Genomic DNA, 16,553 nt, shown 5'->3' on the forward strand with positions numbered 1-16,553 from the left:
GATCGTTTACTGACAATCACATATATTTGGGGGGCGGGAGTGGAGGCCATACCAGGTGGTGCTCACTTACCTGGATCTTTGCCTAGGAATTACTCCTGGCAGTGAGATCAAAGCAGGGTCAGCTGTGCAAGGTAAGTGCCTTAGCCCTACAGTCTCTAACCTCTCCATTTCTTGAAATCTTTTTAATGGTATGCAACCCCTGGAGATGGCTCCCAAAGTGCTGACAGGTGTTGCTCTTACTCCACACCCCCAAAATTTATGCAACCCCATAATTTGGCCCTAGATAACTTCCCGCTTCCTTTCAGGATTTGTCTTTCCACAGGGCTAGTTCTATAAGCTCACCCGGTGTTCTCTGCTGCCTAATACCCTTGCCATCTCCTTTGTTGTATCCCTAGAAAGACTTGGACAATGGGTTGTACCAGAAAGCGCATGTAGCTTAGGCTTGAAGGTAGGGGGAAAGGGAGGGCCACTAGGTACCTGAATTTCTGCCCCTTAATACGGTTAAAGTAGATCTTTGATGGCGGTGGGGAGTGAGGCAGCTCCTAGAATTGGAGCCAGCCTGGGATGCCCGTAGGGTGTGGTCCTCTTCACATTGGATGGCTAGGAAAGGACTTCCCAGCCTCAGTCTCCTACCCAGGCAGTCAACTTCTTCACACTCGACTGCAGAGCTCAGTGGCACTGAGGCAATTGCTTTCCATTTATAAAGCACTTGTGTGGGAATAGAAGCACGAATCACGAAATCCCGTTAATCACCGATTTCTCTGGCAGCTCAGTAACATCTCATTTCGTCCTTTCCCTGAGATCTCTTAGAAGTCTTTTCTTGACTGGGACTCGGCCCTCCCAAATGATGTCACACTGGGGGCTCTTCAGGGTCAGGGGAATGAGATCCAGCTTGTTACTGGATTTTGCATATGAATACACCATGGGAAGCTTGCAAGGCTGTCCCATGTGGGCAGGAAACTCTCAGAAGATTGCCAGTTTCTCCCAGAGGGAGAAGTAGGCTAAAGATAAAGATAGCGCGAGGCCGAGCGCTTCTGAGAGCTTGCTTTTAAGTCTCTCTGGATGTTGGCCGTTGATGGGATTACACACACCTGGGTTCCTCTGCCGGTACCTTCATGCTTGAGGCCTGTCTGAACGTGTGGAGAGGGGCCTCCAGCATGGCTGTGGCTAGGTTCCGGTTGTCTTCGGCCGCCGGGAGCTCTGCTCGGGGTGGGGAGGGAAGCTGGAGCCCATCCCCTCCAAGGGTCCCCGGGGAAGACAGCCGGGCGTGCGGGCAAGAGACTGCATCACTCTCTTCTGAGAGCTTGCTTTTAAGTCTTTATATGTGGGAATATAAAGATTCCATAACTCCTGGATGCGAAGTCTTGTGTGCAGGTGCTACCTTCATTGCCCTGGCCTGGGGCTGAGCATCCTTGGTTGGGTAGCCCTGCTGGAACCATCCTCTCCTAGCTCCTTACCCACACGGATAGACCTTTGCTCAAACAACCAACACTGGTGCCCAGGACCAGGACCAGTCCACTCCCTAGAGATAGTTTTGGGATGTTAAAACCGTCCCATTTCATGTTAAAACAGCGAAGACAACTGTTCTCCTGAAAAGGGAAATGAAGGAGGACTCTTCAACTGCTCTGAAATTCCAAGCCCTGAACTCCAGGATGGTTTTCCCAAGAACTGAGTGAAGGGGGAAAATGAGGCTGCCTGTTCCCAGACCCAGCAGACAAAGAAACTGGAGCTGAAGACCAGACATACCTCAGGCTGCTCCAGCAAGCCCCCTGGCCCCAGGAGCAGAGGCACAGCAGCCAGACCAGGGCTATGAGGGCACAAAATGTGGCATCAGGCACTCTGTTGCACAGGACCCCACACTGTGTCATTATATAGGAAGTGGGCTGTGCGGGAGCAAATGAAACAGCCCAGCCCTGGGTGAGATGCCCTCTTAGACCCTGGCTAGAACTCAGGAACTGGATACCCCGTGCGGGAGGGGCAGGACATGGAGGCGGGGAAAGGCTGAGCAGTAACTTGAGCTGGAGTTGCTGGTGGGCTGATTCCTGAGCATCGTTTTCTGACATTAAGCAAAGGCCTGCCTGATTTGCTCACTATGCTGGGAATAAAATAACCACCTTTAATGGGGTTGGGTGAAGGCCAAAACAAAGCCAAATGGAAGATGATCACTGGGGTGGCTACAGGTGACTGCCAGGGGGGCATATGGGTCACCTGTGTGCTACTCTGTCTGCCTGTCCCACCCTAGACAGGGTGTCAGATGGTTTGGGGTAGCGTTCATTGAGAAGCCAGGAAGCACAGCGTTGGAGCCTGGCGCGGTGCAGCAGCTGCTAACCCTTCAGGCCCCAGAAAAGCCAAGGAATGGCTCATCCCTACGTCTAGACAAGCCCAGATTAGAATGGCTCTTCCTCAGTACAATAGTGTCAGTATCTTCCTGCATGTCCAAATAATTTCATGATAGGCACTTCCAAAGCATATTAGAAGCTGATTAAGGGCATATAGTAGTAGGTAGTGGGTACAGTTTTCTTGATGCCATCATAACATCCCAATCTCAAGGAAGAAATCAGTCCTTGAATATTTTGTATTTAAGCCAGAGGTCCCCAAATTTACTTGGCCAACCACCTCATTTTGAGACAAAAAAAGTCACCCAGTAACCCCCTGGAATTAGATTTTAAGAGACTAGAAACCATCCCCACTGCCCCTATTTGCATCCAAGGCTATTTACCACCACCCCATTCTAGAAAATGACCCCCTGCAGGGTGGCACAGGCTACTTCGGAAAGCTCTGCTTTAGGCAAATCTAGTGTCCCTGTTAATGTGTAAGCAGTTGTCCCTGAGATAAAGTCTGCCAAGGGTTTGTTCTGGGGCTGCAACTGGGTAAACATGCCCAGTCCTGCCTTTTAAAATCTCCAGAGATGGCTACGGCCACCAGCAGGCTATGGGTTGCACTTCTCCACTCAGTTACCTACTTCCACAGACAGCAGGTGTGCGGGGGCTGGGGGTGGATATACTCAGGGAACTGCAGCATGTCACAGGGACTAAGGAGGTCCGTTCTTGAGTCTAGATAGATCTCAGCAGGGAGCTGCTGGGCTCAGCTGACTTTATTAGGTACAAAGACAACTATAGCTGGTGATGTGGTGGATGTGTGCGGTGGAGACTCGGTGCTGCAGCATCAACTTTGTTAAGTGCCTTCTTGTTTAGTGTCCGACAGCTTGGAGGATCTCCAGGGCCAGTGAGGCCACTGCATTGTCAGTAGATGAACTAAGGAAAAAAACCAGAGTAGAAACACTTAGGCATCTTTCAAGTGAAGTGCCCCTCAGCCAAAGGAGCGGGCCTGTTTTGCACCAGCTAGATCAACTACTTAGAGCTGCCATCATGCAGCACCAAGGTTCCAAGACTCTGGACCCAGAGGCAAATGCCTCTCAGTGCAGACTCAGTGGTGCTGGGGACTGGCCATGGCAGTACCCCTATGTGAGGCCTGAGCTACCCAGACCCACCACCACGCGTCTGAACCACCTTGGTCAAGAGTATTAACAACTGTTAATACGGCAAACAGTGTCTGGCAGATGGCAGCCGGACCCTGCCAGGCTCAACGGGCCAACCCAGAGCCTGCCTACAGTTGACTGGTACAAAGCAGCGAAGATTCCAGGCGTCCAAGAAACGCCAGTTCTCCCAGCTCCAGAGTGCCTCTTCCTGGCCAGTCAGCCAGGAACCCATGGGATTCTGATTCTCATAGGTGTGGATGTGTGATTAAGTGGTTAAGATAGAAACCTGGTGGCTGGAGCAAACTCAGGACACATTTGAACCTGTGCTTTAACAACTGCTCGAGAAGAAAAGAATGACACAGAGCAGTGAACCTTGAATTATAAAATGAGCTCCTGGCATGCCCTTGATTGCACACAAGCAGAATTTTTGCCAAATAGGTGGGGGCGAGGCGGAGGGCAGGCTGCATAAGAGAGGTGGGTCACCGTGGACGGGCCTGCAGCCGGAGGACAGTAGCACACATTCCTGCTCTGGGCATCAAAGGTCCCGAGGGGCAGTGGAATTCGTTTGAACTCAGCCTGTTCTTGGCTGGGTCCGGGCTAGTCTGGTGGGGTTCACTGCCCGTCTTACTGGCCAGAGCAGCGCCAGAATCCCAGTGGACCGCACGGAGGACCATGCATTGGTGGAGGTAAGAAGCCTGGTGGGGCCATTTGAACAGACCAAACGAGACATTTCCTGGTGGCACCCTCCTTGGGCCACACCAGATCTGGCATAGATGTCGCACTTGCTGGGGTGTTGACTGTGGTGCTGGAGCAGTCATCAGCCTCATAGGACACAGAAGATTTGGGACATCCTTGGTCCAAACTGGGGTCCTGCTTTCCCAAATGGGTGCAGTACAGGCCTGTTGCTGGCTTTGACTGAGTGTCAGGTGGGACCCTGCCGGGCGAGGAATCCCATAAAACCCAGCACGAACGAGGAAGGGCTCTCGGGAGCTGCCTTCTATGTGCCACTCTTCAGCCCCTCTCCCCCACCCCCAGCCTCCCACACCCATATCTGCCCTAGTAACTTCTGCCCAACACTGCTGTCTGTAGGAACGGGCGCTCAGAGCAGCCTAGCAGAAGGCCATGACTAGGGAGTCAGTGTCCACATCAGACAGCCCGGGGCCTGCAGGGCACGAAGCAACCTTTCCCGTCAGCCAGATTGTCCTTCAGCAGGACTAGAACAGCTTCTCCACCCCCCTCATCTAACCGCATGAGAACTGTTCAAAGTGTGTGTGTGTGTGTGTGTGTGTGTGTGTGTGTGTGTGTGTGTGTGTGAGAGAGAGAGAGAGAGAGAGAGAGAGAGAGAGAGAGAGAGAGGAGAGAGAGATGGCGGGGCGGGGGGGAGTTGCAGTGCCATCAATGATCAATGGGAGGCTCATTTTCCTCCACCCAGCATCAGCTTGGTTGTGGGGCCAGCACACACCGGCCAGCTCTGACCACACTGTGCTGTGCCTGCAGGGAAGCGCTGAGCCCTGCCCTGAGCTGCTGTTTCTGACCCTCACTCCGCCAGGCCTCTTATTGGTACTAATGTGCACCCGGTGCTGATGTTTGCACAGCCTGGGTGTTGCCATGAAACAGCACCTTTCCCAGGCTAGAAGGAATCTCAGGCTGCGTGTGTGTGTGTGTGTGGGGGGGGGGGGTCCCTGCAGTGGAGGGGACTGGGAACAAGGAGCAAGGGGAGGATGAAAGCTGGGACCTGAGCAGATGATGCCACGTCAGTTTCTTGGGCCTACTCACCCACCAGCCGGGGCCAGCCACTCTAGAGCCTGCAGGAGCCCACCTGCGTGCTTGAGGCTCTCCAGGTGCTTCTGGTTGGAGGTTATCTGGCGGGAAAGAGCAGAGCGGTTAGCTGGCCCATCCTGGACTCCTGTCGGATGGGCATCTTCAGTCTCAGGCTACCTGTGGCACTGGACAGTGATTGCCCTGAGCCCCACCTCTGCTGCTCGTAGGTTGGAGGTGGACAGTGGTGGTCATGGTGGGTGAGTAAGAGGGAGGGAGTCCATTTGGGCTGGAGATGTCCAGGTCAGTGAGGTGCTCACCCCCCATGGCTCACTCAGGAAGTGAACTTACACGGGAGTGAACTTCCCTGCTGTCAGCAAGACCTTGCGTACTTGAGTGCAAAAGAACCTTCCACGTGGAGGGAGGGACCGTGCCTTTGGGTACATGAGATCTGCAGGCTTGACAGAAGAGGAACTACGAACTAAACTTCTTGGGGACCCTGGTAAATGGGTCCTTGCTAATTGCCATGATTCTGGAAGTAAGAGAAACACTTGGGCAACCCCTGAGTGCAGAACCGTAAACTCTTGGGGCAAAAGGGGAGTTAGGTGGGAACTAGGCTCATATTGGGCTTGCAAAGCCCTTACTAGTCTCCTCCAAAAGATGAATTCACGTCCAGTGAGGTGGGAGGTTGGTTTCTCATTCTAGAAAGAGATGGGTTGGCGCCTCTTAATTCATCATTCGTATTCTAGTTCTTTATTCTTTTCCATGTTCTGTTTTAATTTGTTACTTACTTAAAGACTATTTGGGAGCAACACGTGTGTGACACTTCACAGAAAGCTATACTTTACTATAGGTTGCTCCTTCATTTCAATGGGAGCAAGTAGCATGAGGACAGAAGAGGTCACAGGATGAAGGGGCATCTCAGTCACACCCAGGAAGCCTGGCTCCATTGCTCGAGTGTACGCTGTCTTCCTACTTGATCCCAGTGACCAGTGCTGGATTGTCACCACCCTGATTCCCAAGGAAAGACTGACTCTTCCTTGCCAGTCAACTTGATGGTTGGGTGTCAGATCACAGGAGTAGTTGTATCTGCGCATGGATTCTGAGTTACATAGGGAGGAGACTGCCCCTACACTGAGTTGCCACCATACTTCCAGAGACCACTGCCAGCTCACCTACCTCAGGTGGGACTTTGACAAAGATTTGCATCTTGGAGGAACTTCCTAAACTTTGTTCTGGAATGACAACCCAAGCTGATGAGTTCAAAAGATTGCTTATTTGAGAATATTGGCTACTCTCCAATTATATCTGAAACCACAAATTTACTCTGATGTGGTCTGTAGGGAGGAGTTCCTCCTGGTTTTTCCTCAAAATTGTGTTTTAGATTGTTCCGTTTAGTCACACCCAGATTTACTGTCCTGACCACCCCGGCCTAGACCAGGGTATCCTTCAAGATGCAAAGAAATCACAATTGTGTTCACTCACAAGGTTAGTTAGGTATAAATAGGAAAATGCAGTGAGAATTATGTGATCAAAAGAAGAGAGCAAAGTAGCTTTAAGAGGATCTGACATAAATGCACACATAGACAAGGTCAAAAAGAATTAATTGAGAATGATGCAATTTGACCACTAAGCTGAACTCCTATTAACAAACAACATAAACTCTGTTCTTGCATACGAAGATGAGTTGATTAGAAAATGAAATTTTAAAATAAGATTTGTCAGAGGTTAAGACAGAGAAACTACATGTCAGCTTCTCTCTTCTTATAAAATCTGACTGAAGAACAGTGCAACTCTTTGAGAAGGCTGAAAAGCACACAGCAACAGGCAGATTAGAAAAGGACACTGACTTGGGGTGGCACTGGCCCCTCCTGCCACCAAGATGTGCGGCCCCTCCACAGCTGCACAGCTGACTCCAGACGCCAGCTAAATTTTTCGGCATGGGCAGCTCCTTGCAGAATGTCTCCAGACTGAGAACTAAGCCTTGGCCTGATGCCTGCCCAGGAGGGGAAAGGTATTTCTCTCTCTCGCCTCTTCCTTGCTGGGGGTGAAGGGCGTGGTGACCGCCATATTATGATGACCACAGATGGGGTTTACAAGCTTGCAATGATCCAATATCTGGAAGAAATCTCCCTGGATTTAGTTGCTAAAGTACAAATCCAAAACCGCGCGGCCACTACTGCGGCCGCACAACCTCATTTCTCTTCACAACAGGTCTGACTAGTGGGGTACTCCTAACAATAATAGTGAGGTTTGTGTTGAAATATTGAATGTAACCAAAGTAGATAGAAAGTAAAGTGAAATTTATCAGTTACATGGCGGGGCGGGGGGTGCGGGGGGCAGGATGGGAGGTGTACTGTGTTTTTTGTTTTTGTTTTTTTTTTGTTTGGTGGTGGGATATGGGCACTGGTGAAGGGATGGTTGTTTCAGCATTGTATTACTGAGACTTAAGCCTGAAAGCATTGTAATTTTCCACATGGTGATTCAATAAAATAAAATTCTTAAAAATAAAAAAAAAGAAAAGGACACTGACTTGAAAGCACCACCAAACTGGAGACGAGTTGACCACTTGTTTCCCAACTTGAATTCAATAAACCCACATCCCAGAGTCAGGCACTGCAGGGCAGAAACAGGAGCCCCAGGTATTAGGAATGGGAACAGCAACTCCCTAAATCTCAGAGCAGAGGAATCCTCCCCAGGTCCTTTTCAGATGTCCATTATTATTATTATTATTGCTTTTGGGGTCACACCCGGTGATGCACAGGGGTTACTCCTGGCTCTGCACTCAGGAATTACCCCTGGCGGCGCTCGACCATATGGGATGCTGGGAATCAAACCCGGGTTGGCTGTGTGCAAGGCAAACGCCCTACCTGCTGTGCTATCATTCCAGCCCACACCTTATTATTATTATTAATATTATTTTTTAGTGAATCACTGTGAGGTACAGTTACAGACTTACAAACTTTCATGCTTACGTTCAGTCATTCAATGACTGAGTACCCATCCCTCCACCAGTGCTCATTCTCCATCACCAATGTTCCCAGATTTCCTCTTGCCACAGGCCTTAGGTAATGCGGGGAGGCCAGTGACTACATTGGCAAAAGTACAGCCAACACTGGGAGTCTGTAGCCAAAACTCGTCTTTCACTTGTTCTTCCAGAGTGTCACCCAGTCAGGACCAGAGTAGAATTGAGCAGTAAGACCCTACAGGAAATAGGAGACCACCACCTCCCTGTACTCAGCAGCCACACCCGTATCCCATCACTGCCACTGCATGTAAGCTCATCTATTGGTCCTGTTCCAAAGACTCATAAATCTAGAAAGAGCTTAACGAGCTGCAAAAATTTCTTGGATGCCCAGTCCCAACTGAGACCTCTGGGGCCATCTCAGGAGGAGGTTAATCCAAGTTCCCACCCTACCAAAGCCCCAGCAGCTCCACTCATACAGTATCAGTTGCCACCATGCCTCTGGCTAGACTGCCCAGTTAAATATTCGGGATTTTCTGAAGTGACGTCTCCAAACTTTGCGATATTAACATCCCAGTAGGAGCATACCAGATTGGATGCAAATATGACAGAGAAGCCAACTAATCTTGACTAATCATCATCATCATCATCCCATTGATCGTCGAATTTCTCGAGCAGTCTCAGTAACATCTCCATTCTTCCTAGCCCTGAGACTTTAGAAGCCTCTTTTTACTCCAATGGTGTCACATTGGAGGCTCTTTCAGGGTCAGGGGAATGAAACCCAGCATTGTTACTGGTTTTGGCATATGAATGCGCCATGGGAAGTTTGTGAGGCTCTCCCATGTGGGCAGGAAACTCTCAGTAGCTTGCCAGGCTCTCCCAGAGGGAGAACTAGGCCATAAGATGTTGCACGGCCTGCTTCCGGGAGCTTGGTTTTAAAGTCTCTGGATGTTGGCCATTGGTAGGATTACACGGCACTGGGGGCAGTCCCTGGGTGTGACCTCCTAGCTACTGGAAGATGGGGAATCTGGACGGAAGAGGCCCAGTTCCGATCCGAGCAGGCTTGGAGGTCTCAGCTCTGGGTCCCACACACCTGGGTTCCTCTGCCGGTACCTTCATGCGTGAGGCTCGTCTGAATGTGTGGAGAGGGGCCTTGAGCATGGCTGTGGCTAGGCTCCAGAGGTCTTCGGCTGCAGAAGCTCTGCTCGGGGTGGGGAGGGAAACTGAAGCCCACCCCTTCAAAGGGCCCAGGGAAGACAGCCAGGCGCAGGGGCAATCTTGACTAATAAAAACAACAAAGAAAGCTTATCTTGCAAAAACAGTTTAGTAAATCCTTAGACAATGACTGAATGCCCCATGGTGAGATACAAGGTGAGATACATGCTCAAGGTCCCTCTCCACACGGTTGGACGAGCCTCACACATGAAGGAACTGGCAGGGGAACCCAGGTGTGCGGGATCCGGGGTTAAGATCTCCAAGCCTGCTCAGATTGGTACTGGGCCTCTTCTGCCCAGATCCCCCATTTTCCAGTAGCTAGGCAGTCACACCCAGAAACTGCCCCCGGCTCTGTGTAATCTCATCAACGGCCAACATCCAGAAACTATAAAACCAAGCTCCTGGACATCTTATAGCCTAGTTATCCCTCTTGGAGAACCTGGCGAGCTACCAAGAGTTTCCTGCCTGTATGGGAGAGCCTGGCAAGCTCCCCGTGGCATATTCATATGCCAGAACTAGTAACAATGATGGATCTCATTCCCCTGACCCGGAAAGAGCCTCCAATGTGGCACCGTTGGGAAGGACGAGTAAAGAGAGGCTTCTAAAATCTCAGGGCTAGGACGAATGGAGACATTATTGAGACCGCTCAAAAAAATCAATGAGATACAACAATTTTCATAAATTTCTTTTACTGAAGTATATTTTGATCATTTCATGAGCCATTTATTGGTAACAAGCAATATAAAATATATCGTGGGCTTGATAGGGGAGCAGGCTGAAGGGGGTGGTTGGGAAATTGGAGACAATGATGGAGGAAGATGATGGTGGTGGGATTGGTATTGGAATACTGCATGCCTGTAATATCATCGTGAACAACTTTTTATACCATAGTGTTTAAATAAAGTGGTTGGTGGTTAGAAAATGGGAAACCAGAGCATACTGGGAGAAAATGAATCTGGAAAACCTTGAGAAAACAAGCATGTACAATTGTATTTGAACTCCTGGGTTTATCTTCAGCCTACATTCACATAGAACTGATTCAAATGGTCCACCTCCAACTTACAGAACCAAACTAACCTGGACCCAGTTCCCAGACTGATCCAGAATGGATGGACACACACGTCTGATCCAAAGAGCCCAGATAATGTGTCAAGATTTAGAGTTTTGACAAAGTGCAGTCTCTCATGATGTAATATTATTTGGAGGTGGCATTTTGGGCTTTACCTGGGTAATGCTCAGAGGTTGCTTGCTACACTGCTCAGAGGGCCATGAGATGTCAGGGACTGAACCGAAATCAGCTTCCCACAAAGCAATCACTGAAGCAAGCAATGATGCTTGAAGGCAGTATTAAAATAGACTATTAAAGGGGCCAGAGAGATAGTAGAGGGGTTATAGTGCTTACCTTGTATGTAGCCAACTCTGGTTAGATCCCTGGCACTGCATATAGTGCTAAGCAGGAGTGATACCTGAGCACAAGCCAGGCATAAGCCCTGAGCACACAAGGTGTGACCCAAAAATCAAAATCAAAATGGAACAAATATGAAAATAACATGAAGTAATACAATACAACAACAACAACAAAATATATATATATAACTAAATGAAAGGATTTCAACTGAAAATATAATAGGGGTCAGAGATATAGTATAGTAGGCAAGGGACTTGCTTTGTACACAGATAAGCCAGGTTCAATCCCTACCTTCCAGAGGGTCCCTATGTACCACCAAGATTGATCTCTGAGCACAAAAACAGGAGTGAGTCCTGAGCGCCACTGAATGTGGCCCTAAAACCAAAAATAATAGCCTCCACCAAATAATTGCTGAAAGGTCACAGACATCACAATGGAAATCACAGAAATTCAAAAGATCATCAGAGATTACTTTGAGAGTCTATATGGTATGAAGAACCATATAGAAAACATTTACTCTCAAGAATAGAAATAGCATACAAATAGTCATCTACCAATGTATACAGTATTTTAGATCATAAAACATATTCAATTAATATGAAAGAACGTAAGTCATATGAATATATTCTTATCATGATGGAATAAAATTAGAAACCAAAAAAGACAATAAAGACAGCTCCAGTTTGACACTAAATAATACATTCTCACCCAATCCTAAAGACAAAGAGTGCATGAATTTCAGAGAAAATTACAAAATACTGTTAAGTGATAATATACCAAATCATGGGATGAAGCGATAGCACAGTGGGTAGGGTGTTTGCCTTGCACGTGGCCGACCCAGGTTCTGTTTCTCCATCCCTCTCGGAGAGTCCAGCAAGCTACCGAGAGTATCCTGCCTGCATGGCAGAGCCTGACAAGCTACATGTGGCGTATTCGATATGCCAAAAACAGTAACAACAAGTCTCACTATGGAGACATTACTGGTGCCCGCTTGAGCAAATCGATGAACAATGGGAAGACAGTGCTACAGTGCTATACCAAATCAAAATCTGTGGGGTATAGCTATAGTAGCTCTTGGAGGAAAACTTATAGCACAAATATAGTAAAAGAGCAAGGTGCCAAACTAGCCATCCAATCCTCTATGTTAAAAAAAGAAAGAAAAACCTAGAAAACTAACACAGCAAACTGAAACCCAAACAGGGAAACAAATTATCAAAAGGAGCAGCCTGAGCAATAGTACAGCAGGTAAAATGCTTGTCTTGTATGTGGCCCACCTGGGTATAATCCCTAGCACCTTACATGACCCCCTAAGCACTGCCAGTAGTAATTCCTGAGCACAGAGCCAGGAGTAGGAGCCAGGCGTACGCCCTGCACACCAGTGAATCCCTGCTTGTCCCCCCCCAACCCCAGAACAAAAGGAAAAAATCAATAACAACGAAGTTGTGTCAGAAAATTAGCCCAGAGGAAAGCAATTGCCTTGTATGTGGCTGACCCTAGTTCAATCCCCAGCACCACTATCTAGTCCCCCAAGCACAGCCAGGACTATATGATGAGCAGAGAGCCCAAACCCAACCGCCAAAACAATGTAATGTGGTAAATGTAGGCCCAAGTATATCAGAACTAAGGTGTTCAAGTATATCTCTTAAAGAGGTATACTTTAAACATAGAGTCATGAAACCACAAAAGGATAAAGAATAGAAAAAGGTAAGCAGTGACCAAAGAAAGTTGGTACTGCTGATATAAAGTAGATATAAAGCCAGCATACTAATTAGAGACAAATAGATTAAAAAAATTAGTATTTATGGGGGTTGAGTGAAAGTACAGTGAGTAGGACTTCTGCCTTGCATGAGAATGACCCAGATTTGCTCCCTGGCACCCATGTGATCCCCTAAGTCTGTCTGGACTGACCCTGAACTCAGAGGGAGGAATAATCCCTGAGCACCACCAGATGTGGCCCCCTCCCCAAAAATTATTTTTATAAAAAGATCATTTGCCCAGGAAAATATTCTAAATTTTAAATGTATCAAGTGACAGCACTGAATCTAGAAAAAATCATTAATTATAGTGGTATAATTTTTAATTTATTTTAGTAATATTAATACAACAATCAGAAGGGACACAAAAGTTAACAAAGTTAACCTACTTGACATTCACCTAGCCACTGAGAATATGTGTGTATATTCTCTTCCATTACAAGTGAAAACATTTCAAAATATACCACATGGTTGGGGTGTAAAGCAAGTTATGGCAAACGTTACAAGTTTCGATCTAAAAAAAAGTCCTTGGGGTCTGAATGCTAAAAACTACAAAGTGACAATGAAGGGGAAAAATTAAATTAATGGATGTATTATGTTTATGAATTGGAATACCCTATAATAAATATAAGAGTAGCCTATTTTCTTTACTATTCTCCCAAACGTATGTTTAATACAATACCCATTGAAATCCCAGCAGGATTCTTTTTGGGTAGATATGGAATAGTTGATTCTGAACTACTTATGGATGGCCAGGGAAACAGCTCAATGAGCCGAGTGTATGCTTTGCATGCAGGAGGCCTGGGTCATGGTCACTTGAACATGGGTAGCCGCAACCTCCAAGCACTGTGCTTAGAGTAACCTAAGTGGTCCCCAAACCCACTTCCCCAGATAAAATAATTAAGGAAAGGCAAAAGAACTAGAACAGCTAAGCTATTTTGGAAAAGAAAAAACCATACTATTAAGATCCCTGTGTTGCTAAGTAACAACAAGAATGTGATTGACAGAGAGAAAAACACGTAGATTATGGTACAGAATTGACCAGGTAAACATGTCAAGTTTTGATAGATATAAAAAAGGTAACTGAGGGAAAGAACAAATGGCACTAGACTAGATGCCCAAATGTAAAACATGAACCCAGACACATATCTCATACCTTATGTAAACCGTAATTCAAACTAGATCACTAACCTAAGTGTTAAATCTATAGAATGTATAAAAATAATCTGTGACCTTGGGGCACATTTCTATATAAAAAAACTGGACACACTGAACTGTATCAGTAACAAAAACATGACTGTGTAAAGTACTGATAATAGAATAAGGTAAGTCAGGGACTGGTTAAAAATATATATAAATCACATAGCTGATAGAGAACTTTTATTTATATAAAATATAAATATATGTAAAATATAAATATATATAAAGTATAAATATATTCCCAGCATAGCTCTTTCGATTCCTCTTTGGGATACCCTAATAGCATTTTCATCCTGCTAATATCATGAGAATATCATGTTTCACTCAAGTGAGAGAAGGAATCCGGAGTTCTGACCTCCGTCGACAGTCAAAAATCAGGGATGCTGTCTCGTTTGCCAAGCATCAAAAATCAGATGGGCCGGTCATGTAATGTGATTCAGAGACGACCATTGGACTAGAGCTGTTAGACTGGATTCCATGGGATGTCAGAAGACCTTGTGGCCGCCCTCCAACTAGATGGTCAGATTTCTTCATCAAATCTCTGAATGAACGATTTGAGGCTCCTTCTGTTCCTGGAGCAAGCAGGTATCATTGGGCTACACTAGCTCGTGACAGGGACAAATGGAGATGTTACTGGCGCCCGCTCAAGCAAATCGAAGATCAATGGGACTACAAGTGATACAAGTGATAAATATATAAAAAATAAATATTATAGAGGTCATATGCAAGGCAAGCACCTTGCTCCTGGTCTTATATCCCAACCCCACCGAACCATATTTTAAGATATGGAGGAAATCTAAAGACACTTCACCAAAGAAGGTATTTGAGTGGCAAATATACCCATGAAAACAAACTTAGTATCGTGGTCATTAGGGAAATACAAATTAAAATTATAAGGCAAACTGCTAGATACCAACTAGAAGGGCTAAAATTCACAAAACTGACAACAACAATAAGTTCTGGCCAGGATGCAGACTAGAAATAACACTTACATTACTGGTTGCTGTGCCACATGGTACAGTCATCACTTGACAAGATATTTTGGCAGTTCCCTGTACAGTTAAACATAGGATTCAGCAATAGCATGCCAACCTATTTACCCATGCAAATTAAAAAAAAAAAAAACCCAACCAAGTCCACATTAAAAAAAAAAAGCACAAAACCCTGTATCAAAAGTTTAACATAGAGAAATGGTCCAAAGGTCTGCGGGCATGTTTTCCATGCAAGAGGCTCAGGTTCAATCCCCAGCACCTTGTGGTTCCCTGAGTACCATCAGGACTAATTCCTAACCTAAACATAGTGAGAAATAGGCCCAGAGGATTGCGGGGTGTGGTCCTCAAACAAACAAAAGGCCTTAAATCACAATCCTGAGAAAAAGGAACCAAGATTTCTTCATCCTGAAAAAAGGAAAAACGAAGCCAGTGCTCCTACATGACTTATTATATAGGTCTGATTGTATTTTCAGAGTATAATATCAGTAAAGAAAAATCTGGGAAATTTTGGATAAGGGTTTCTCCCCCCAACTTATTTTTGGTTTTTGGGCCATACCCACAATACTCAGGGGCTCCTCTGAAGTTAGTCCTGAAAGAACTTTGGGTGTGGGGTTCCCTGGGGAATCCCACATGCAGTGTTTGCACTCTGGTCTTTTAAACTAGACCCCACAAACAAAAGCTTTAATTTATAAGCTAATGTTTTTTGGTCACGATGCCATTCTTCTTATGGGCCAGAGCGATAGTACAGTGGATAGGGCACTTGCCTTGCAGGTGCCTGAACCAGGCTTGATCCCTGGCACCATATATAGTTTTTCTGAGTACCATCAGGAATAACCCCAAAACAGAGCCAAGAGTAGGTCCTAAACACTGCCAAGTGTGGCCCCAAACCCCCAACCAAAGCAAATGATGCCAATCTATAATTCGTCACGCTTTCAATATTAGGATTTCAATGGACTACAATGAACAGGCCTTCTCATTTCCCCATAATGTACCGTAATAGAGGTTCTAGTGCCTCTAATAATCCAGCAGTGAGTTTCATTATTTCAAAATATCGCATTTTCTCCTTGAGGAGGTCACTGAAGGTTATAAATGGTGCTGGGAATCCACCTTCTTTTAGAAACATCCCACAGCCTTCCAAAGTGCTCTTAAGACCTTCTATACCTTGTACATGAACCTAAAAATCAAACTGGATCTGCTCACACAGCCATTCCATTTCTTCTTCTTAGTTTTTTTGTGGCACAATATTTTTTTAATTCAAAGTTATTTAGAAAGATGTCAGAGGAAAGAAAGATAGGAAATGTGTAAGAAGAGGATACGAGAAGCAAAGAAACAGAGATGAAAGTGAGATGTATGTTCAAGGGAGAACAGGAGCTTGAGGGGGAAGCCTATCTATGCCACCTTTGAGCTACCCAGGCAGAGATGGATGTATGGCTCCCCTGGGAAGCTCTCCTTCCCAAGGCCTGAGAGATGGCTCAACAAACCAGATTGTGAGTTTCATATGCAGGTGCTCTGAGTTTGGGTTTAAGTCTTTCTTATTTTATTTTTAATTTTTTATGAATGAATCACCGTGAGGTACAGTTACAGACTTACAAACTTTTGTGCTTGAATTTCAGTCATACAATGGTCAAGTACCCATCCTCCACCAGTGCCCATTCTCCACCACCAATGGTCTCAGTATCCCTCCCACCACCCCTACCCCGTCCCCTCTACCCCACCCCGCCTCTCTGGCAGGGGATTCCCTTTTGTTCGCTCTCTCCTTTTGCATGTTGTGGTTTGCAATAGA

The 16,553-nt window shown here is 46.4% G+C and overlaps 1 protein-coding gene across 1 annotated transcript in view; it reads right to left on the reverse strand.

Annotated features, from left to right (window-relative positions):
• Positions 1-3,056: 3,056 nt before the first annotated feature.
• Positions 3,057-16,553, reverse strand: part of ULK4 (unc-51 like kinase 4) — a 575,532-nt gene continuing 562,035 nt past the window's right edge. The window contains exons 36-37 of the mRNA XM_004614546.2: positions 5,255-5,340; positions 3,057-3,254 (exon numbers count right to left, since the gene is read on the reverse strand). Of these exons, the coding sequence (XP_004614603.2) occupies positions 3,191-3,254; positions 5,255-5,340 (150 nt within the window). The 3' untranslated portion in view covers positions 3,057-3,190. The remainder of the gene's footprint in view (positions 3,255-5,254; positions 5,341-16,553) is intronic.

This window comes from Sorex araneus, chromosome 4 (assembly GCF_027595985.1).
Source record: "Sorex araneus isolate mSorAra2 chromosome 4, mSorAra2.pri, whole genome shotgun sequence".
Lineage (NCBI taxonomy): Eukaryota > Metazoa > Chordata > Mammalia > Eulipotyphla > Soricidae > Sorex > Sorex araneus.